General features: G+C 35.9%; 3 protein-coding genes, 1 long non-coding RNA gene and 1 other non-coding gene across 10 annotated transcripts; 3 read left to right on the top strand and 2 right to left on the bottom strand.

Annotated features, from left to right (window-relative positions):
• Positions 1-90: 90 nt before the first annotated feature.
• On the top strand, positions 91-3,963 carry LOC130464145 (uncharacterized). Of its 3 annotated transcripts, none has more exons than XR_008924457.1 (4): positions 91-391; positions 1,713-1,769; positions 1,999-2,091; positions 2,726-3,113. It is a non-coding gene; the product is annotated as an uncharacterized lncRNA (long non-coding RNA). The 3 variants fall into 3 exon arrangements; XR_008924456.1 differs by lacking the exon at positions 91-391 and adding an exon at positions 3,718-3,963 and having other exon boundaries at positions 1,469-1,769; positions 2,726-2,787; XR_008924455.1 differs by lacking the exon at positions 91-391 and having other exon boundaries at positions 1,469-1,769.
• Positions 3,964-5,293: 1,330 nt separating this feature from the next.
• On the bottom strand, positions 5,294-5,365 carry TRNAW-CCA (transfer RNA tryptophan (anticodon CCA)). The gene has a single exon. It is a non-coding gene; the product is annotated as a tRNA-Trp (tRNA).
• A 5,113-nt stretch (positions 5,366-10,478) lies between these two features.
• Positions 10,479-13,085, top strand: LOC110791804 (protein ENHANCED PSEUDOMONAS SUSCEPTIBILITY 1). Its single transcript, XM_021996566.2, has 2 exons — positions 10,479-11,286; positions 12,300-13,085. Exons 1-2 carry the CDS (start codon positions 10,574-10,576, stop codon positions 12,994-12,996), a joined length of 1,410 nt encoding a protein of 469 aa, XP_021852258.1. The 5' UTR covers positions 10,479-10,573; the 3' UTR covers positions 12,997-13,085.
• A 1,134-nt stretch (positions 13,086-14,219) lies between these two features.
• LOC110790613 (uncharacterized) lies at positions 14,220-22,920 on the bottom strand. Of its 4 annotated transcripts, XM_056830948.1 has the most exons (9): positions 21,394-22,873; positions 20,536-20,610; positions 19,965-20,457; positions 18,817-19,202; positions 17,946-18,145; positions 17,669-17,831; positions 16,898-17,108; positions 14,898-15,351; positions 14,220-14,861 (listed from the first exon to the last, which is right to left on the bottom strand). In XM_056830948.1, exons 2-7 carry the CDS (start codon positions 20,599-20,601, stop codon positions 16,980-16,982), a joined length of 1,437 nt encoding a protein of 478 aa, XP_056686926.1. In that variant the 5' UTR covers positions 20,602-20,610; positions 21,394-22,873; the 3' UTR covers positions 14,220-14,861; positions 14,898-15,351; positions 16,898-16,979. The 4 variants fall into 4 exon arrangements, with proteins under 4 accessions (XP_056686926.1, XP_056686927.1, XP_056686928.1 ...); XM_056830949.1 differs by having other exon boundaries at positions 14,220-15,351; positions 20,536-20,723; positions 21,394-22,920; XM_056830950.1 differs by having other exon boundaries at positions 14,220-15,338; positions 21,394-22,918.
• LOC110791815 (protein ENHANCED PSEUDOMONAS SUSCEPTIBILITY 1-like) lies at positions 14,348-16,046 on the top strand (the record flags this gene model as incomplete). Its single annotated transcript, XM_021996575.2, has 2 exons — positions 14,348-14,790; positions 15,092-16,046. Coding segments are annotated over 2 exons (1,398 nt in total), but the record flags the coding sequence as incomplete, so codon positions are not given.
• Positions 22,921-23,797: the final 877 nt, after the last annotated feature.

Genomic DNA, 23,797 nt, shown 5'->3' with positions numbered 1-23,797 from the left:
TTTGATACCCGTACATGAGAAGAGACTGGCCATATATAAGTCTGATAGCTAGGGTTCCATCCTAAAACTAATTGGTGATATTTGCAGTAACCCACCAATCTTATATGTTAAACAATCTCTCTCTATTTCTTTAGGGTTAATCTTCTCAACAGATTTAGTCGAACAACGGTTGCCTTTGTCGCGGATGCCAATCCATAAACGTTGGTTTCCTGAAGGGTATTATCCGCCTATTCTCCTTCCGTTTGCACAAGCAGATGAATATTTTGGCCGATTTGAAGGACCTCAAATTCGTGAGAGGTTCTTCCATTTCTCGTCCGAGTCAATCGCAAGACTAAAAGCTAAAGCAAACAAGGAAAACAATAATTACACCAGCAAAATATCATCCTTTCAGGTAGGAATTGATGACAATGGATCGGATTCGGATCGGGTGTGTATCCACCCCGTTTATCAATCCGCTGCACCCCGCATCCATCCGTCATCCGACGAATGTAACAGGTGGATCGGATGAATAACAGATAGAGTGTTTTATTGAAGAAAAAAAAAAGAGTTACATCAACTCTAACATATAGCCATTTTCATCAATAATATATCATTTTGCATAAAATAATAATTACAAATGTTTTGAAAAAAAAAATGTTTGCAACAAAAATTAAAAATATTTTTCTTGAATGTATAATACTTCCGCCATTTTTTTTATTAATTTCATCATCTTGGTTGTAGCACTATTCTCATATTCTTATATAGTTATTTTTTGTGATTTCTATGTAAGGAAAAATATATTCATGTGGGATTTTGTTAGATTCGTCTTGAAACATACTTTCAAATTATCAAATTTTAATTTTTTTTAATATGTATAATGAGAGGTATTAGTGGTTAAAATAGTATATATGCAAGCGTGAAATCTTAGATGGTGCAATTAAAAAAAATGTAGGAAGTATTTTTTATTAAAATTTGGGTGAAAAATATATTAAACGGATGGAGCAAAGGGTCACCCCTAGGGTTGGCAATTTTATTTGAGTCCGAAGGATATCCAAACCAGACGAACCGAATATATGGATGAAAACTCGATAAAACACGGATAGTAAACGAGTGGTGGGTGGATCTGGTGATAGGTCGAGTCGGATTCGGGTGGGGTTTCATCCGATCCATCATCCGATCCATCCATCTGTTAAAATTATTAATTTTTACTAAAATTACTTAATTATTAAAAGAACTTTGTATTTATTACTCCCTCCGTCCCGGAATACTTGACCTGTTTTCCTTATCGGGTCGTCCCTTAATACTTGACCTGTTTCTAAAAATGGAAATATTCTAACAATCTATAACTATTACTAAAACAAATACCGCTGACATCATCCTTCCCTCCAAACTGTACACGTGTCACTCTCTCCTTCAATATTTTCCCGCTCAAACTGCCTATACACTTCACTTTTCCCCATATCGTTTCTATTTTTGTTTGACACTTTTCAATATCATGCTTATCAATTACTCCTAATACTCCTAATTTATGGTTGTGACTGTTGATATTTCCTAGGCTTCTCTACATTCCATTCCCCCTTAAAAAATTTGAGGGAAAAACTAGCGGAACAACTGAGAACATAATTATTCAATTGACTGCAATGCTTCTTTTTTTTGTGTTTTAAAAATTCCTATTAGTTTTCTCTGTTTTTCGAACAAATTGTTGTGAATGATTCTGGAATTTTGATTTTCAGGTAAGATTGAAGTTCGGATTGCTGCAGCTCTTGAAGCAGCTTAAATGGCGGTTTTGGGTAATTAAACCTTCAAGTTTGTTTCCAGTATTTCCTTCTCTCTCTTTTCCTGAAATTTTTTCGTTGATGTGTTGATCTGTTCAATTTGATTTTCCTTTCATTCTTTTTCTCATCCTTTGTACTGTCTTTTGATTCTAACAATTGCTCATCGTTTTATTATTATCAGATTGAAAAACATATGTAATTATAAATTTCTCAATCTCTTACTATATTTGTTTCAACTTTTTAGAGTTGTTGGGGGAAGCTACAGATAATTAGTAAAACTTTAAACAAATGAGGTCGTCGTTGAGGAAGCTTTGATCTTACTGCTATTACTTTTCAGGTTTGTTCTTTATTATTGGAGTAGTTTGTATTTGATTTTTTTTGTTTTGCAATAATGATGTTCCAAATCAGTATGGAACAAAAAAATTACTCCGGCTAATTCTGATGAATGTTGAGCTTTCTCAATATCTGCAATCATTCAAGGATAGAAAGTTAAAATGATTTTTTCAGTGTTTTGATTGTTTAATGATCTTTAATGAGTAGATTTTCTATTTACCCAGCTTTAGAGATTAGAGATGTTGGCCTCTAAGGCTCTAACTTTAGTTTGGTTGATGTTTCTTCTCCAATCTCCACCTCGGGCTTATTACAATTTGAGGGTTTTATATGTAAAATTATTTGTGGGTTCAAAAATGATAAAGGTCGCAACATGCGGCCTTTAAGCCGTTAAATATAGGTGTTTAATTTGCATTCTACGGGTATCTTCATAGAGTAGCTTATGTGAAGTACAAAGTACTTTATTTTCAATTAACCACATGGTCCACATTCCCCTTTTGGTTATCTCACACTGCCCCTTAATTGTACTGCTACACCAACTTTGTATGCGGTTTTATTTAGTGGTTAGTAGATGTAAGTTGGTGTTTTTTTTTTTTTGTTGAATGAGTGTTTATTTTATAAGTGTTTTTTTATTGTTGCAGGAGTGTTGCATCTATTGAGTTCCTATGCTTGAGGTTTGAAGAGAAAGCGTTGTTGAAATACGGTATATCATGAGTACATAATTTTTAACATGAGTACATAATTTAGATTAGTATATACGAAGTATGTTTTATTTCATTTTGTTAGGAACTGACCCATGGAACGATGACAATTTATGGAAGACGGTAAATCGGTGATTGATTATCTATTTTGTCTTATTTCCTTTCTTTTTAAAGTATTGTTTGCCTTTAAAATGAAGGAATCGATGTGTAAGAAAGCTTACATGAACGGAGATAAAATTAATGTAAAATGTTTATTACTTCACATTATTATTTATATTTTTTTTACATAAAATAGATTTTTTTCAGTCGTGCATCGCACGGGCGCTAATCTAGTATTATATTATTTCTCACTCCACCCCTATTAACCCACCTACCCCCTACTCCATACAAAAAATAATTAAAAATTCAACCCCTACTCTCCCCTTTACACATTTCCCACTAACTACATTAAAATAATACCCCACTATCAACTACTACCTATTAAATTAAATAAGTCAATTCAAGTCCCTTAAACTCTGTGCCGGTCAAACCGGGTCGAGTATTTCGGGACGGGGGGAGTAGCATTTAGGCTATTTTATAATGTAGATGTATCAAATTTATATTTTTGTTTACTATATGACGTTTTTAATTACATTCGTTAATTACCCGATTCATCCGCGAATGATGGATGGATTGGATGTGAATGGCGGTAAGTCGGGTTATGGATGGGTTGGATGATAGATGAAAACTTGACGGATGGAGGCGGATTAAGCTCCACCCGATCCAACTCCGATCCATTGCCATCCGACCCTATTCATCATCCGCTTCATCTGTCACCCGCATCTCATCCATTTAGTTCGGATATCCATCCATTTAATGATTGCAGGTAGATCAGTTAAAATGGATATCTATCTAAATCTAATTAATATATAATATATCATCCCTACTTTCAGGCCTTGTCTGCACTATGTTGGCGAGCAATCGTTCGAGCAAACAGGCTACCTAAACATCAACTCACAACTTGCAAATTAGCAACCAACGACAGACTCAGGTTAACTCCACCTCTATCACAGCAAATTATGTTTATTTTCTGATTCAATGAAAGCTCTTGAATCAGATCAGGAATTTATGGATGCTGTCTCCATCTAGATATATATATCTACGTACCCTTTAATATTTGCTGATCGATTTACAGTTTTGTTTTAATTAAATAAATGTCAATTGTCAAAATCGCATGCTATTTTCTACTTCTCATATAGTCATATGTGTAATGTTTAATAAGAATATGTAATGTTTAATAAGAATATGTTGTTTATTTACTCGTAAGCAGACAAGTGAATTATCGAATATTAAATAATTAACATACCGAAAACAAAATTATCCATCATTAATTTTGTTTATAAGAACATTTATAAGTTACTTTGAGGATAACTGTCTACAACTGTAATTTAGATTTCATGCATCGTACGTACTATATTAATTCGTATATTATAACCGATTATAAACCAAATCTCTATTTCATAAGGGAACTCCTGATGTCATTTTAGTAAATGGCCTTTTGGTGTCCCCCTATAACTATAATACCTTTAATAAGTTTATAATTTAATTTCATTAATTAAAACTTAATTGTAATAATTCTAAAAATCGATTATTTAATGTCATACTGAAAAGAAAAGAAAAAGTATATTTCTTTGCAAGTGACAACCAAAAGTCAACAAAAATTTAATTGTATTCTACAGCAAACATTAAAGCAAGTATTAAGGAAGTTGAAAAAAATGGAATACATCCATTCAATCTCGCTTTATTTTAGTACAAAATTAAACTTATTCTAACTTTACCCTAATTTTATAAGGTTATACAAGCACTTTGCGACAAAAAACGCCAAAAAAATGTAAAAAGAAAAAAAATACAATCTGTTACTTTTACATTTATTTTAGTTAATTTGTTATTATATTAATTCCTAAATAGATTTTGTTACATATAAATATGTATATTTTTTCTTTATTTTTAAATAAATTTTCTTACATGTTTTTAGCAAATGTGCATACTTTTAAGCATGTGTAGGGTGTATATAGAACTATGTTTTAAGTAACAAATTAGAGAAGAATGTCACTGAAGTATTATTTAAGTTCTTTATAATCAAATTAGTAATTTAGCACTTATATATCCACGTAAGATATCGATAAAACCCTTACAAAAAAATATTTAAAAAAATTTATAAAGCGTTGGAACATTACTTGTGTATAAATCAAATCATAATTTGAAAAATATCGACACACATTCATGTAAATAGAATACTAGTCATCAATAACCTAACTCAAATATTATGACTTACTTTCCCCTAAAAACAAAACCATTAAAGAAATGTCAGGACTTAATTTTGATCCAAAAATAAGCCCAAAGTTCGATTTGGATCCTGAGTCCTGAGCCCAAACTCGAGCTTTTATAGGCCTCGTGTTAATTGTTTTCAAAAGGTTATTCTCCTTCCTTTTGGCCAACCAGATGACTCAAAAATAATAACCAAAACATTGAAGCTGACGTGAATCGAACACGCAACCTTCTGATCTGGAGTCAGACGCGCTACCATTGCGCCACAGATCCTGGTTGTAATTAGTCTCAGTTAAATAATTAAAACTTTAGCACAAAATCCTATCTTTCCTTTTTGTTAAAAACCTACTTGTTGAGAGGTGATATGCCCATTGTTAACTACTTTTACTCAAATAAACTTGTTTTATTCTCAAAAAAAGAGGATCAAATTTATTTTGATAGGATTTGACTCGATTGAGTAACAAAACTAACAATTTTGTTACATGGTTGCTATAAAAGCAAGCGTTGATTTTTTTTACTTGACAATTCAACATTTTTCTTGAATTCATATGATTCGTGTGTTAGGTTTTTGTATCATTGATTCTTTTAACTAATTGAATATGAGACATTAGGTTTAGGTATGGATATATCAAGTGGATGTTAATGCGATCACCCCAACATAATTATGTAGATGAAAACCCAAATTAAATTGATGAAAAGTGTGTGATGGATATATACGATTGGATCCGACGAAATTTTTGGTCAATCACCCGACCCAACATCTTTTTGTCACCCAATTCTTCTACCTATACTCCCTCTGTTACGACGTAATGATTACACGTTATTTTTACGTTTACTATTGTAAATGTTTGTACATTAACATCTCTAATTTTGTATTCGTAAATATTATAAAAAAAAAAAAATACTTTGAAATTACATATTGAAATGTCTAACAGGATCGCACTAATTCAAAATCATGACTTTATCAAACGTCAAAATTTGTCTAATGTATTATAGTATCAATAATTCAAGTGTGATTGTTAGTAAACTTACAATGAGCCCTTGAGTAACAATAAGACTTTGGAAAAGCTTATACGGAGTAGTGGAGTACTCCCTATTAAAGAACTATGCATACCGTGTAAGGACGTGTGATTTCATGGTCACGGGATTATGAGAGCAACTGCAATGGTGAGCTACAAGATGTTGTGGCTAAGTTTGTCACATTAAATTTCTAACTACGATTGATTAAAACTACAAATTATCATATTGACGGGCTACAACACTTTGTAGCTCCCTATAATATTAAATAACTTATTTATTTGAGCTACTTAGCCCAAAATTGCTGGGTTTTAATAGCTGCTTATGTCATTGTTGTACCAATAGTGGGCTACCTGCTCACATGTTCATTTTTTTATAAGCAGGTCCATTTTATAACCATAGGAGTTGCTTTGAGGTCAACTTTTGCTCCGAAATAAAGGTTATGTGAAATAAGAAAATTAAGTTAAGTTGACAAATAGTGATTAATATAAATTGGGGGATTAGTTGACTACGACTATCGACTATGCTACTCCCTAATTCCCTATTGGCTATTACTCTATTAGTAGTCGGTATACCGTGGAAAGTTAATGGAAATATCGTGCACGTAGAATCAAATAAGGAAGGTTGTTGAGATTTCTTCATATAGACCATTGACTTATTGACTAAACAAAACGAATCTCCCTTCTTAATTTAATTTGTTTTATATTAATATAGGGAAAAAAATGCACGTATTTTGTATTAAACGGTCTGTTTGATAGACGATACTAAATGGTGATAATGAGAACAAGTTTGAATTATAAATTTGTGAGAAAATGCATATACCAATGTTCCAAGTATATGGTAAATGCTAATTTCCTGATCATTTTCTTCCTAAATCTTTATTACCATCCTTTACTATTGTAGGTGGTATTTGGTGAGATTGAAAATTTACGAATAAAAACATAAGTTAGAGATGATATTAATTGCATTACCGTGAACTTATAATGTTAATTAGGTTTTGTTTGTTTTAGCTAACTAGTTGTTGGATCGTGCGCTAGCGTGCACGACCCCCCATTCTCCCAAGGTAAACAAAATTATTTTTGTAAAAATGTTACTTAAAGCTAGGAACTTACAATTTATGGTAAATGCTAGAAATGATATGTTAAAGTTAGATGTTGGATTTACATGTAACGGGAAATAGAAACCATATGCGTTTTAATTGATAGTTCGAAGGTACAATATATAGGAAATTATACCCAAAGAAAACAATACATTTTGTATAGCAATGGAAGGGTGAAACCGTAAATGCTCTATTGTTAAGAATAAGACAAAATAAAACAAAGAAGGAAATGAGGGGCATGCACGTAAATGCACTATTGGGTGAATAGTAATCAAAGTATGAAGCTTTATAAGTGTTAGGAAGTGGACTGGACTTATAATACGTTTAATTTACGAATGAAACTTTAAAAACATTTGATTAGATCATACAAAGTCAGATTCGTGGGGGGACATTACCCTTTATTACTTTTTTAAGTTGTTGCATTTTGTTCAACTTAATAACTAGTACTACTTATAATGTTAATTAGGAAATGACATAAACAATATTGGATTATTCTTGCGTGAACCTAGTCCACCATAATATTAGTGTAGACCCAAAATTAATACTCCGTAGTTTTTTTCTGGCACCCTTTTTACATTCATAGTGACATATATTGTTCATATAGTAACTATAATAAATAAAACACTAAAAATCTTAGACATGGTAACCAACTAACCATTTTTTGAAACATAGTAACCCTATGTTTATAAAGGCAAATTGTGACTTAAAATCACATTATTCAAGCACAACATATATATCAACGACACTAATTTGATATTTTTTTCATAATAATCCTAATAAATACCAAAATAAATTAGGAACAAGTTGTTGACTTTATATTAAGGCATGGTCCACAATAAATTTAGCATGGACCAAGTCCATTTAAAAATTGGTGTAAAAATTCTACTTTTCCAAAGCAATTTATGCTTCGTATATGAAACGAAGTATCATTAAGACACATGGGAAAAGTTAATTGCATAAATTACTTACAGAATCTATTCCAAGCTAAGTGATTCGGAATAATTTTACAAGATATTCTTTAAATGTATCAATAATATATCATATCATGATTCATGAACAAGTTATTCTAACCTTTGTAAAATGAGTTTTATAGTTGGTACCTTACTAAGTTAACTGATAGGTTGGACTGTTTATGGAAGACCAGTGATAGTTAAGAGTTTAAGACCTTTCTTACGGAGTACTCCCTTTGTCCCTTTTTTTATTTAAACAATGCAAATTATGTTTATTGATAATATTTTTACTTTTATCTAAAATATGACATTGAAAAAGTGTGATAGATTTAATATCTCAATGGGAAAATATGAAGGTCTAGTGTCCCAATAATTTTAATTAATTAAAATAATCACTTGTACGATTTTTTCCGTAAGAACATGTGTGATATAACATAAAAGACGAGGAAGTCCAAATACATGCCTGGCATGTATTTGCAAAAACATGCCAACCCCAAATAAAAAGATAAATGTAAATGTTAAATATTTTTGGGGGAAAATGTATAACGGAATTGTAAATTTGTAAAACGGGGTGGTGATTTGGCATTGCTGAGTTGGTATTGGTATTACAAAAATGGTACTAAACTTTTTTTAAATGGTACTCGTTTTGTACTAAATTTTATAAAGTGGTATTAATATCACAAAAATGGTGCTAAATATTTTAAAATGGTATTCATAGGATCCAAGTTGGCAAACGGGGTTGACTATTCAACAATTTCAAAATGGCTGGGAAATTACAAACAAGCCCATTGCATGTATTTCATAATACATGCCTGGCTGCGATTTTGACGCCCTCCATAAAAGACATAGCATGTAGGGAGCAGAAAAGTAGGGAACTAATAATTCAAGTAACCCCAAAGTACGTGCAAATATTAGGAATTGAGACAATTCGTCGAAAGGTTAACAAATTGGTGGGTCTGAAATTTGCTATCAAAATATATTCACACGTACCATATTACTAGGGATGGGTATGGGTCGGATCTGGGCAAGGTCTGGTGAGACCTATATCCAGACCCATATTTTTTAGGCAGATCTAAACCCGCCTCAGATTCATTGGGTCTGAAAAATTCAGATCCATACCTAAATTTAATGGGTTTAATGGGTCTCGGGTCAAAAATGGGTTTATTGTTATTTTTTTATTTTAAACATTTTTGTCTTAGAAATTTCTCCGTGCCATTAATTTAACCGTCATTTACCATCACATTCGATACATAAAATATCACAATTCGTAAATTAGTGCCAAAATACTAATGCATGCATGTATCTAATTAGACTTTTTCTAATTTCTAATAATTGTCCTGGTCCATGGGCCGAATCTGGACCGGGTCTGAGTCTGAGAATATTAGACCCAGACCAGACCAGTTTTTAAACACATAGATCCAGATCCACCCCAAATCTATTGAATCTCAAATAACTAGACCCAGACCCTTAAAAATGGACCTGATCCTGGACCCATGTCCATCCCTACGTATTACTCCATATATTTTGTGTCTATTTCGATAATTTTCAGAGTGGCATAATTTTCAGAGTGTCTATTTCGACAAGTTGTTGCCAGCAAAAATATGTCGAAATGGGTCATGGGTAAAGTCTAAACTCTAAAGGGTCACTAATTGGGTCCAAATGTCCAATACCCATGTTATAAGGACAGTTCAAGGAATATTACATTTTGAATTTTGTGTGTATAATAGAACCAGTAATAAACTATTACGTAGGTTGTTGTAGTGCCAATTTAATTAATTAGAAACATTATAATGTTACTTTCCATATCAAAAATAAATAAAATAAAATATTACACTTAGTTTTATTCCTATTCCAGCATTTAGGCCTTGTTCATTCATCCAATTTGGTCTTATTTTTTTAGTTTCTACTCTATTTTGGTCTGACCTGAATGTTTTATGTGAATATTTTATTTATATTTTTACTAATCTACTCTAATTTTTCTAGTCTAATCTACTCCCTTTGTCCCTTAATACTCGTACCGCTTTCCTTTTCGGACCGCCCCTTAATACTTGCACCGCTTCTACTGACCCACCTACACCCCTACTCACCACTCCCACCCCTTAACATCCCCCACTCACCACTCTCACCCCTTACACATTTCTCACTAACTATACTAAAAATATACCCCACTATCCACTGACACCCATTAAATTAATAAGTCAGTTCAAATGTCTTAAACTCTGCACCGAGTAAACCGGTGCGAGTATTAAGGGACGGAGGGAGTAGTACTTTATGAGTAACAAGAATAAAGTGACGAGAAACAAACGTTTGTCACCGGTTAAAATTGGGCTCTATATATGTCAAACTTAACTTGGACGTAGAAACCCATGTTCATCTCTCAAACACATCAATCTATCCAAAAACAAACCCAGAAAAATGAGTGCAGAAACTGTAAAACAAATCTCAGAATGTTTCATCAAACCAAAATACGAAGTCCCAGAAGCCAAAAAACCTTACTATTTAGCTCCAATGGATTTAGCCATGCTTTCAGTTCATTACATCCAAAAAGGTCTCTTATTCAACAAACCATCACACTTAAATAACAACAACAATCAACAACCATATTCAACCCAAAACCTCCTCGAAACTCTCAAAGATTCCCTTTCCCTAACCCTCGTCCATTTCTACCCCTTAGCCGGCCGCCTCGCCACCACCCAAGTCGACGACCACCGCCACGAGTCCCTAATCTTCGTCGACTGCAACAACAGTCCCGGCGTCAGATTCATTCACGCCGCCGTAGATGTGACGGTTTCCGACATACTTTCACCGACGGATGTCCCTGTTGTGGTCCAATCGTTTTTCGACCATGACAGGGCTGTTAACCATGATGGGCATAGTTCGTCTTTGTTAACGATTCAGGTTACTGAGCTTTTAGATGGGATTTTTATTGGGTGTTCTATGAATCATGTTCTTGGTGATGGTACTTCGTATTGGCATTTCTGGAATATGTGGTCGGAGATTCATGGAAGAAAGGGGGAGGAGTTGGTTCCTTTGTTGTCACGTATGCCACTTCTTCAACGTTGGTTTCCTCAAGGGTATAATCCGCCTATTTTGCTTCCTTTTGTTCAGCCGGATGAATTTGTTACCAGGTATTGTTAGATATAGTCTTCATTTTATACATGTGGGAGTTTTCATGCTGAATGTCTTTGAATAATCTCCTCAATTGAAAAATTATACCGATTAAGTGGCATTCTTGTAAATATAGTGAACAAATATATTCCCTCCGTACTTATTTTAGAGATACACTTGGTCGGGCACGGGTATTAAAAAGAAAAATTGAATGAAAAAGTGATAAAACAAGTAGAATTGGGTAGATATTTTAATAAGTAAAATAGAGGGTGCGATGTAGTTATGAAATTATTTGTTTAATAGGGTGGTGGGACATATGATATATTAGATAGATTATTTAATTAGAGGGTGAGATTGATAAGTTACTAAAAATGACAAGTGTATCCCTTAAATAAATACGGTCGAAAAAGGCATCTATATTAAATAAATACAGAGGGAATACAATCTAAAAATTGCAATATACAGGCTATTTGATACTTAAGAAAATAAAAATAAAATAAAATAATTTTAATACTCCGTATAAAAAGAGATTGTATATTTAATATTTAGATGGTATACTTTGACAATTTATTTAAGAAAACACCCTTTGATATGTTTTGCTCGCCAATTATGGAGATTGAATGGGGGGAGCTCGAATAAACCTACATGTTATACATATATTGAATTTCACATGGCTTAAGTTATTGAACCAAGTGATGTATTGGGCTTGGTGTGCAAGTATAGGGTTAATAATATGCTACAAATGATATGCTACAAATGAATCAAGACTAGCACAATATAATTAATGTTAATCTTTTGCTACATTTTTTATATTTCTCAAAAAACAATCTCCAAAAGACATACTCATGAGAATGCACGATTTTACAATATTCCATTCATATGATTAGGGAATCCTTGAGGGTAAATTAGCTTTGAATCCCATCAGCAACAATATAATGGGGCTAATATCATCCTAAGTACATATATTAACTCATCCTAATCTAGTTTCTGTATTTTATCGTTATTGTAATTTAAACCATAGTTTCTAAAACAGGTACGAGGCACCTCAACTCCGGGAAAGAATCTTCCATTTCTCGCCGGAATCCATGGCAAGACTAAAAGCAAAAGCAAACGAAGAAAACAACAATCATGACATTACAATCACCACCAAAATCTCATCCTTTCAGGCCTTATCTGCACTCTGCTGGCGAGCAATCGTGAAAGCAAACCGCCTCCCTCGTGACAAACTCACCGGTTGCAGATTAGCAACCAACAACAGACACAGATTAAACCCACCATTACCTCAAGACTATTTTGGTAACTGCATTAGTGCAATGAGAACATCAGCAACAGTTGCCGATCTCCTTGATCATAACTTAGGATTTGCGGCATCACTTCTGCATCAATCTGTTTTAAACCACAGTGATAAAATAGTTCGTGATTTTGTTACTGATTGGTTAAAGTCACCTCATGTTTACCAGCTTGATAAGCTGTTTGATTGTTACAGTGTGATGATGGGGAGTTCGCCGAGGTTTGATATGTATGGGAATGAATTTGGGTTAGGGAAAGCAGTTGCTGTTCGAAGTGGGTATGCGAATAAGTTTGTTGGGAAGGTGACTTCTTATGAAGGGTATGAGGGTGGTGGAAGTGTTGATTTGGAAATATGTTTACCTCCTGATTCAATGGAAGTTCTTGAATCTGATTTGGAATTTATGGGTGCTGTGTCTTTGTCCTGTAAAGAGGTTCAGTAGTAGAATTAGGGATGATCAAAGTTTCTTGTTTTTACTAATTTGTGATTTTCATATGTTTTTGACTAATAAATCAAAGTTTTTCTGATTTATATTTTATGTCTGTACATGTTTATGATCTCAAAAGAATGGAATTTTTCTTAGTAGTTAGCTCTAAAGATGGTTGTGGGTCGGGTTGGGTCGAGCTTCAGACCGAGCCCACGGGCCGTGGCCTAGCCGGCAGCCCAACACACTCTCCATTCGGATCTAGAAAAGATATTTAGTGGGTAAAAAATACAAATTACATATCTTAGTGGGTTCAAATAATTTATTTTATAACAAAATTTCTAAATTTTCACAATTTGGGTGGGGTCTATTGACCCCATTCTTTCTACTTTGGTTCTGCCCCTGCTCTACTCTCCACCATGTCGGGCCCAAGTCCACATGGTTGTTGGGCCGGGCCGGGCCGGGTAGGACCATTGTTCGTGGCGTATCGGGCTCTTTTCAAAAAATGCGCACCATGGTCTACGACTTCGTGCTCGTGCTGGACTGAATTTTTTCGTTCCGGGTTGGATCGGGCCTCAGGCCGACCCAAACCACAACCATCTTTAGCTAGCTCTACATAATAAAGGTCATCCCATATAAACCCAAGGCGGGCTTTGCGAATTATAAGTGCCTGATTTTTAAAATACAGTGATCATAATTAAAATACAGCAGTAGTACAAGACTTCAAGGGTGTCATCAGGTCAAAGGCAGCAGGCGGCTGCATGCCATGGATTGTTTATCCAACAATAGCAAGAATTATGACCAAAGATAAGCTAAAACAACACGCTTCCCATACAAGCAGACGATACAGGCATGTCATTATGCTTATTGCCATATTTATAATTCAATAAATATTAACCTTTCCACTAGCGGAAGGCCTTCTAAATTCAGCGTATCCTGAACGTAGCAAAACCTAGCAAATTTTTTATTTTTAGTAGGTAAGAAGAAGAGGCTCTAATTCAATTCAGCACCTATCACATGTTAGCCAGACCAGTTATATAACTCTACGCTTGAGCCACTCCAAATATTTTGCAATTTATGGGGGCTCGACTGTGTGACCTCCAAGTCACAAGGTGAGTTCTCCACCAACTTATATTGGTTCAAAACGTAGGTATATGCTCGTAGTATTTTAACTTTTAAGTATACACTTCACTAAAAACATGTCACCAGAATTTATAATTTAAGCCAGGCCGGGGAAAATATGCAGCAGCACAAAACTTAATTATAAAGTGTGATTTGTTGAAGGCAACTTTTGCCACCCTTAAACTTATGTTTGAATAAGGTACTCAAATACCATTACCCTAAAATTCCAAAAACCCGAAGATGAATTCAACTGTTAAAACACATCTCAGAATGCTTCATCAAACCAAAGTATGAGGTACATGAAGCCAAACAGCCATACTACTTGGGTCCTGTGGATTTAGCCATGCTCTTTGCGCATTACATCCAACAGGGTCTTCTCTTCACCAAACCATCAAACTTAGGCGATGAACAATTCTCCATACACGAACTCCTTCAATGTCTCAAGAAATCTCTTTCCCTCACCCTTGTCCATTTCTACCCATTGGCAGGTCATCTTGAAACACAAACAGATGAAGAAGAGGGACAAAAGTGCTTGGTCTTTGTCGACTGTAACAAGGGTCCTGGTGCGAGGTTCATCCATGCTACGTTAGATATGACCATATCCGACATACTTTTACCAACTGATGTTCCTGAAGTTGTCCAGTCGTTTTTTGACCATGACGGGGCTGTTAACTATGACGGCCATTACAGGTAAGGTGAGCATAACAGGTACCTGTTACCAGAATCTGTTGCAACATGTTCCTTAAAATGGGAACCGGAACCTGTTGCAACAGGTTCCTGAAAATGAGAACCGGAACCAAAACCTGTTGCAACAAATTTGGTCATGTTTAATGTGCAGGTTCTGGTTCCGGGTAACATTTTTGTTACCCTGTACACACTAATTCTAAAGTGGAATACCCAAAATAAGGAACCGGACCATAAAAAAAATGCGTTATGCCCAAAATGCTTGCAATTCAGGGTACCCTGACTTTTTGCTCACCCCTAATTACAGGTCTTTGTTGACGATTAAAGTTACTGAGCTCCTAGATGGGGTTTTCATTGGCTGCTCCATGAATCATGCTCTTGGAGATGGGACTTCATACTGGCATTTCTGGAATGTCTGGTCCGAGACTCATAAAGCAAAGCTCGAAGAATCAGTTCCTGTTTTACGTATGCCAATCCATGACCGGTGGTTCCCTGACGGATATGGCCCACCCATTTTCCTCCCGTTTACCCAACCAGATGACTTTGTTGTTAGCCTACATGAAACACCTGATCAACTCAGAGTCAGAATCTTCCATTTCTCATCCGAGTCTATAGCAAGACTAAAATCAAAGGCAAATGAAGAAACTCACAATAATAATACTACTACAAGAAAGATCTCTTCTTTTCAGGCCTTATCAGCACTCTACTGGCGATCAATCATTCGAGCTCTCAATCTACCTCATAATCAAGTCACTAATTGCAGATTAACAACCAATAACAGACACAGACTACATCCACCTTTGCCAAAAGAGTATTTTGGTAACTGTATAAGCGCGTTGAAAACAACTACAACAGTTGGTGAACTACTTGAACATGATTTAGGGTGGGCAGCATCACTGCTGCACCAGTCAGTGATAAACCATGGCGACAAAGTAGTGCGTGATTTTATCAACCGGTGGCTGAAATCGCCTGATATTTTCAAGCTCGAAAAACTGACGGATTCTTACAGTGTAATGATGGGAAGTTCTCCAAGATTTGACATGTATGGAAAAGAATTTGGACTAGGAAAGGCAGTAGCTGTTCGTAGGGGGTACGCAGACAAATTTGTTGGAAAGGTGACTTGTTATCCTGGATATGAAGGAGGTGGAAGTGTGGATTTGGAAATATGTTTAACTCCGGATTCTATGGAAGCTCTTGAATTAGATCAGGAGTTTATGGATAATGTCTCATTGTTTCTTAAAGGGTACCGAATTATAGAATAAATCAATACCAAAGGTTGTGGAGTATTCACATGAACTCTGTTTTGCAAAAACAGAGTTGGTAGTGATCTGGTGAAGCACCAAAATCCTTACTTAGAAATAAAAGTTATGTATAGTTCATCTACACTTTTCATGTCTGTATAATGATATAATCAATTTGTTCTCTCATGTATTCTAATGTAACTCTAGGTTTTTCAGCTACGAAGCACGAACATTAATTATCTGAAATGGCATAGGTATGCCAAAATGTAGGGAAAGTGATACTCAGTCCGTTCCATAATGATGTTTTGGTTTAGAATTTTGACACTATTCGTAAATGAAAAGAATCTTCTAAATTATGTCCAATGCATAATAAAAAAAACTCTTATTTGATTCGTCTCAATAAGTACTTTAATAATATCAAAATTTTATAATTTTTGCTTATGTATAATTAGAGATATGAATGATACGAAATGTGCATTGACAAACTTAAAAAGTAAACAGTGGAACATCATTATGGAATGAAGAAACTAATAAGTTGATTATGATTCTTTTAAAATACTCTATGAAAGCCTGGACCAAGCTACTCTATGAAATACTAGTGCTGATTTATAATACCAGTAGCATATTGCAAATTGCAAGTGTCTAATGTGAAACAAAATGACCAGAATAAAATAAAACAGCAGAAGAAGAACAATTCTAGGTTGTGATTAGTTCAAAGGCGGGCGGCCATTGTTTATCCAACAACGACTGAGAATTATGATCTGAGAAAAGCCAAAACACACTTCCACCTTTCAGCAGACTAAAATGGCATGCCAAAAGTGGTAATTGCATCCAGATTGAAATCTAAAATTAACAAGAAAAACACGACTCACATTTCATTTGCCTGAAACTCTAGAAATCCAGAAACTCAACTCACGAGTTCTTGTATTCTCTCTCTGCATGTGTTCCGTTTATCTATCCCTCTGAATGCTGTTTACAGCCTTTGGGTCCATAATGCTCAGAGCTACGCCGCACCATCTTTCTGCAAAGGTAGCAATAGTGGTTTTGACATGCCCAGCAAAAGATATGATTATTGTTTCCAACCTGTCAAAAACACAAAAAATGAGCATCTATTCGTGAATGCAAAAGAGATAAACTCTGTAAATAATGCTTGATACAGTTTGCCTCTTTAGACACAGTAATGATATTTAGTCAAGAACTCCTGCTCTAATGAGTTCGTTGTAGAGGAGGCTGTTGTGTATTATGTTTCTTTAACATTGATTTATTGCAACGATTTTATTTCAGATTAACTGGTGTATTAGAGCATCTCCAATAGTTGTAGCTACGGACTAACTTGAAATTTATAAAAGTTTCAAGCTAATAGCTAGACCATTGGAGTGAAAATAATAAATTTTCTTGACAACTAGCTCCCAAAAGTTGTCAAATAATTAATTGACAAGTTGGACAAGTGAGACCAATTTAAATAACAAGCTAGTTGCTAGCCATTGGAGCACAAATTAGTTAGACAGTGAAATAGCTTGAAATCTTATGTGGCATAACAAGCTAATTGTCAAATTAGCTTACCATCGGAGATGCTCTTATGTATTAATCATCAGATTCACGTACCACGATGGAGCAAACCATTATTGAATGTAAAGACTCACCTTAGCTTTGAACTGCTTACAAGAAGGACAAGGCCGGGAATTTCCATGTACCATTTGAACTTGTAACTCACGTAGGATTTGGCGGACTTGGAGAGCCATGTTTTGCTCCGGCTCAATCACTGGTTCAGCCGGAGAATGATGACAATCACACATTCCGGTCAACCTTGAAATAAAAAAGACTGTAAGTTGAGTGAAATTTCCAAGATCAAATATAGACAGAAAATCGTCTTAATTGTTCCTGAATTAACTAGAAAAACTGAAAATTTTCATAGTCCACCTGCCACAGCCGTAGCAAAAGCGCTGCCCACACTGACGGCAAACCATATGGTTGCAACCTCCGTTTTTAGTAATAGCTATCTTACATGATGGGCATTGCTTGGCATCACGGAGTATTTCCTTCACACTGAGAAGTTCATTCATCACAATACGCTGCTTACGTCTTTGACTTTCCTTGAGAAGGGAAAAAATTGGCTGATCCTGCATTAATAAACTTCACAACTAAGAACATTCATTTATACTTTTCAATTAGAAAGCTAAAACACCAGAGTGCAAGGATCAGAAGTTCCTTTCTTTGACAATAATACAACAATATTTTCTAGTGACTTGTTCACAAAATCTACCCACATGTGATGCAAATAAGGAAGGCTAATTTTTTTTCAAGGAAAAACACATTTTTTTTTATGAATCATTTGTTGAGCCTAGATTAATCTCGGTACATTTCAAGATTAATCTTTTACCAGGCTCTATAATCTTCTTTCATTATTGAATAAATTGAATAAGGCTTCATTTCCTTCACCTTATTTTTATTGCTTATTAGATCAGATCATACCAGACAAAGCAAAAATCAGACCAGATCAGACCAGATCAGACCATAAACTAGAAAAATCAGACCAGATCAGGTGAAGAGAACAAGGCCTAAGTGGATCCTCGTATTTTGCCTTAGTGACAAATACAGGTTTAGTTGCAAGTTCTAGACTAACAATCTACAAAGGACTGCATGTAGATCCCAAACAAGGCATAGGTGGAAAACGGAAAGGGTAGACTTTATTCACTACACATGATAAACTAGATATAAACCAGCAACTACCAGAAAGTATAAGAACGGAGGACAAGTTGTATAGAACGGGATCCCAAAAGTCTTAAATTACCTCCAAGGATTTAAGCTTCATCTCCGGTGTCATGCATGCTAACCCCACATGACGCCGTTCCCTGCAAAGTGAACAGAAGCTAAAGAAGCACTTTGAGCATTGAGCATGATGGTCTTTTTCTTCTAGACATGCCGTTTCACATCTGGGACAATAAACTACATCAGGCATTGCGTCAAGGGTTTTCTGTAACATCAATGATTCCCAACGATCAAATTCTTCACCACCCAGTAGTCGTTTTAATAAACCAGGGGGGATCATACCACCACATTTAGTATTGGGACACTGCAGCTTGTTTACTGTGCCTTCCTTCACAAGCACTTCAGCATAAGTCGTCATGCATTTTACACAGAAGAAGTGATCACATGGCAGTCTCAAGAACTTTGTTCCTGGTAGAAAGGAGATATGTTGAGCAATAAGTAGGAAGGAAAGCCTTACAACACTAACACACATTAAATAACGATGACAGTGGGTCGGGCCGAGGCCTGACCACCGGCACGAAAAAGCCCGGCATGGGCACGAAGTCATGGCCCGTTGGCCGGGCCTAGGCCGCATTTTTTTGGAAAAAGCACGACTCGACCCGACACGACAAAGCACGCTAAATTTAGTAAAATTAGGATTAGGCACGACGGCCCATGTGCTTGGACCGGGCCTAACTTTTCAGCCTGACTCAATGTAAAGTGGGGCATGGCGGGCTCGGCCCGAAGCCCGGTCCGGCCCACGGCCATCATTACATGCATAGACACGCATAGAGCATGTTTGGTATAGTATTTTTAAGTGATGGAAATGGAATCACTTAACTATTTCCATTACCTAATGTTTGGTACCAGAGGTGTGGTAACACAATCCCTTTACTATGGGTACCATTAGTCCATTACCACTATTTGTTACCTCTCCCAACCCTATGGTAACTTTCCCTCATCAATCCCTATTTGTTACAAGGGATTCTTCCCAAAGTATATCAAACAACTTATAATGGTAATAGTTAACATTACTCTTTCCCCTCCTTATTTATTTATTACATTTTTCCATTTCCTTTCCTAAATTTATACCAAACAAGCCCTTAGTGTTTCCGCCTAGAGTAGAATATCAGGTCATAGATCGATTACCATAATATATACCTAAAGCAATGTGAATTTAAGTTATGGTACCTGCAAATTCGCTGAAACAGATGCAACATTCATGACAGCCGTTGAGAAAGTTCTCATGTTGTCTCTCTGAATTGTAACTCTTCATTGAAGCAACATCAATGTCAGGAGAAATACTTCCAGAGAAAGAACGTCTATCTGAAACACTTTCCACACTTTCCACATTGTACGGTCCAATAGAAAGTTCTTCATCAAAACCAAGGTGTTGAAGAGAAGAACTCGGTAGCCATTCAACCCACCGATACAGGATCTCTTGCCCTGGTTGCTCATTCCACAGTAAATCAAGCATGGAACAAAGCTGGGAAATTTCAGATTCATGTAACCACTGAACTGAGATTGTGAAAGAAGGTGGATAATGACTTGGGTACGATCTAGGTAACAAACATGTCAATATAATTGGTGACAGACACTGGACTTTAAAAGTTTGTAAGGATTCATCTTCCTTTAGTTTTGTTGATACAGAATATGAATCAGGAAGTTCAATGTTTATGTGGATCTGCAAAGAATAATTCGATATCAGCTTTATATTAAGGTTATAGTGCACGATCTAAGGAAATTTCTGAAGAAACTTAACCTGGAAAGATCGCAAGCCTTGTCGTTTATCAAGGATATAGACATTGTCTCCATATATGGACTCCATAGCAAGCAACTGACAAATTTAACAGATGATATACACAAGACATAATTAGAACAAGTCTGCGCCTCTGCGGAATTGAGTCAATGTAGTTTCTCACAAGTACACAACTTTAATTATGATGTAACCTAATCACAAGTGAAAACCATACACGATTAGAGTGTCACTCAGTTTAAGTATGGAAGCTGTTATACAGATACCAAGCTAAGGTAGTTCTTTACACCATGTTCTAAACCTTCTATAACCATAAGAAGGCCTAATTTCAACATATAGAACAACTTTGTGTCAAATACTCATAAGTCATAACTTTTCCTCCATAGTCATATTGTCTAGTGACTAGGAAGTCCCAGTACTTGACTAGCTCTAGGTACACCCGGGGTGTATAATGGAACTAGCTCTAGGTACACCCGGGTGTATAATGGAACTAGCTCTAGGTACACCCGGGTGTATAATGGAACTTGCAGCAAATTTAGGAAAGTATTTTTAACAATATTGCAATCATAATCTACATTACATTCCACTTTAAATTACTAAAAACCAGAATTTTCCTATTTCCACTATACTGATAAAAAATTGAGGGTCTATGTAAGATAAGGTCTCAGGTACGAATCATTGTATCCTCCGTTTGTAATTTGTATTGCCCTTGTAGCTGATTCGCATCCCAAATAAAAACCAAACTGATCAAAATTGCTAATTTTCTATAAACAATATACAAGTACAAGATTCCAATTATCAAAAACACATTAAAACACCAAAACAAATTAAAATATTAATCAACCAAACATGAAAATTATGTACCTCATCCTCTTGAACTTGATCATTAATTTGAATCTGTTCTTCAGACAATTCAACCTCTTCAGCCTCAAACTACAACTCTTCCGATCTTCTAATAAAATCATCAACACCATCACCACCTTCTTTACTCAACTCACACCCTTCAATCGTCTCCTCTTCAACTCCACAATTTCTCTCACCTGCCTCACTTTCTCTCTCATTCAACTCTTACCCACAGCCTATCTCCCCAGAATTGGGCCCGCCCACCTCACATTCCGGCCCAAGACCCGACTTTTCGACACCGAAAACCCGATTCTTTGACACCCACTTGGAATTTCTTCCATTCGAGGGCATGCAATTGGAGGTTGAAGAGGTTTGGGGCTGTTCTTTATGTTGTTTTACAGAGCAATCATCTTTTTCTTGGCAATTTTGGGATAAATTATGCATCTTTTGCCGGATCTTCGTCATTATTGACGGTATAAAACACAGAAAATAAGTAATTTTGCACACATCAACTCCCTCTGCAGTCTGCAAACACTAAATTAAGAAAAGGGGTAAATTTTAAATAATTAATGGTTAGTATTTTTGGCGGCAGCGTTGCGAGAAATGTTGATTCTTTTAGCAGCAGACTGCAAAATTGGAACTCAAGATGATTGAATTCCGTCTATATTAAACTTCCTCTGCAAAAAACGAAGGGCATAAGAATTAAGAAGTAGTACTTGGACCCCAATTAAAGTTAATTTTTCCAAACAATTTACTTTCTTATTTGATACCCGTGTGGCCGTGTTTACTGAAAACGCCTTCCATTAATTAGTGAAAATACAATTTTACCCTTCAAAATAAAACCCCACCGCCTCCTATCGGGCCTAAAAATGGCTTTGGGCCGGGTCCGGCCGAAATACGACACAGACACACAGTCATGGGCCGGGCCTGGACCGTATTTTTTTTTAAAAGCACGGCGTGACTCGACCCAACACGACAAAGCACGCTAAATTTAGTAAAATAAGGCTTAGGCACGACGGCCTGACCCGGCCCGTCACAAAGCCTGTGGGCACGGGCCCTGTTTTAAACTTTTTCAGCCCGGCCCGTCACTATGCAGAGTGGGCCTAGCTTGGACCCTGTCCGTTAGGCCCATGGGTCTGGCCCGGCATACGGCATCTTTACTCGGGCCCTCACCTATTAATGCCTTGTCTCACACTCTCACCCGCCATCACCATTGTCAGCCACCGTCTTTATCATTACCGCCATCACATCATCCTCACCGGCAATAACAAAGAAATCATGGAAATATTCTGCCAAGACCACAACCTTGTTTTAAATGTGTTACCTAATCCCAGGTAAGTAGAAATTTCTACGAAAAGTTATTTCTCACATTACAAACCAAATAACTCTAGAAAATTTCCATGAATTTGATTAATGAAGTAATTCCCATGAGCAATTTCACTTTGAACCAAACTTTAGGAAAGTGTTTTTGGTAAGGGCATATCGGGCCTGCTTTGGTTGGTCTGCTGCTTAATTTCCGTATTAAAAAGAATAGATTTGGGCCAAAATTTTCAAAACTTGGGTAAAGCATGCTTCAAATATTCTGCCAAAACCACAAACTTGTTTGGTTGGGCTGGGTTGGGTTGGGCTGGGCTGGACTTGGCTGGGCTGGGTTGGGCATGTTGACAACTATGATAACTGATAAGCTCTTTCAACCAGTTTATTGTACTTGATCCATTTCTTTAATATTGTAACGTTTTAACAACATTTCACAAATACTGAATTTTTTCCTTTCGAAAAGATTCAATATTTCATTTTACATTACAAATACTCAATACTCTCAGTGTTATTCTCTAACCTTTCTTACCCGCATGGGTTTTGTAGGAAATTCACATGGCTTTTGTGGTTCACGTCCATATTTTACCCGATATATTAAAATTTGTCACTCCTCATGTTGCGATATTATTGGATCGAAAAGGAGTATATAGACATATACGAAGTAATTGTTAGCTACGGAATATAAAATTAGAACAACTTAGCTAGATACTACGTATTACGTATATACAAACTGAACAATTTATCGCACTGTGGCCGAACCACTGCTCTAAAAGATAATTATGCGCTACCTCCGATGCAGTAGAACAATTGCGGTTGCCCTCCAAAGTTAACACGATACCAAGTTTGTGTGCAATCACAAGCCTCGATTGGAGACCAGAATATTTGCCCAGAGACGAACATTTGAGAGCTTGAGAGAGAATTCAGATAACATTTTTTGTGATTGTGTTTTATGGAAAACGGAAGAGAAGGATTAGTTCTTCTAACCGTTAACTTCTTACCAAAAAGAATAAACCCGCGGCCCACCAAAAACCCACCCCACTCCCGCAAACCAAGAACCAACCAAGGCTTGAGCTCGACCCAAACAGCCGACGCATGTACACGTGTGTTA

This window comes from Spinacia oleracea, chromosome 6, assembly GCF_020520425.1.
Source record: "Spinacia oleracea cultivar Varoflay chromosome 6, BTI_SOV_V1, whole genome shotgun sequence".
In the NCBI taxonomy this organism is placed as follows: Eukaryota; Viridiplantae; Streptophyta; class Magnoliopsida; order Caryophyllales; family Amaranthaceae; genus Spinacia; species Spinacia oleracea.
Note: the sequence above shows the minus strand (reverse complement) of the source record. Positions and strands in the feature narration are given on the sequence as shown.

Bases quoted from the DNA above. Each gene is read 5' to 3' on its own strand.
- LOC110791804 (XM_021996566.2), top strand. From the start codon at position 10,574: ATGAGTGCAGAAACTGTAAAACAAATCTCAGAATGTTTCATCAAACCA. The intron at 11,287-12,299 runs GTATTGTTAGAT...TTTCTAAAACAG, and splicing joins CCGGATGAATTTGTTACCAG to GTACGAGGCACCTCAACTCC.
- LOC110790613 (XM_056830949.1), bottom strand. From the start codon at position 20,601: ATGGAGTCCATATATGGAGACAATGTCTATATCCTTGATAAACGACAA. The intron at 20,458-20,535 runs GTTAAGTTTCTT...TATTCTTTGCAG, and splicing joins AAGGCTTGCGATCTTTCCAG to ATCCACATAAACATTGAACT. The intron at 17,109-17,668 runs GTGAGTCTTTAC...TGTTTTTGACAG, and splicing joins GTAAGCAGTTCAAAGCTAAG to GTTGGAAACAATAATCATAT.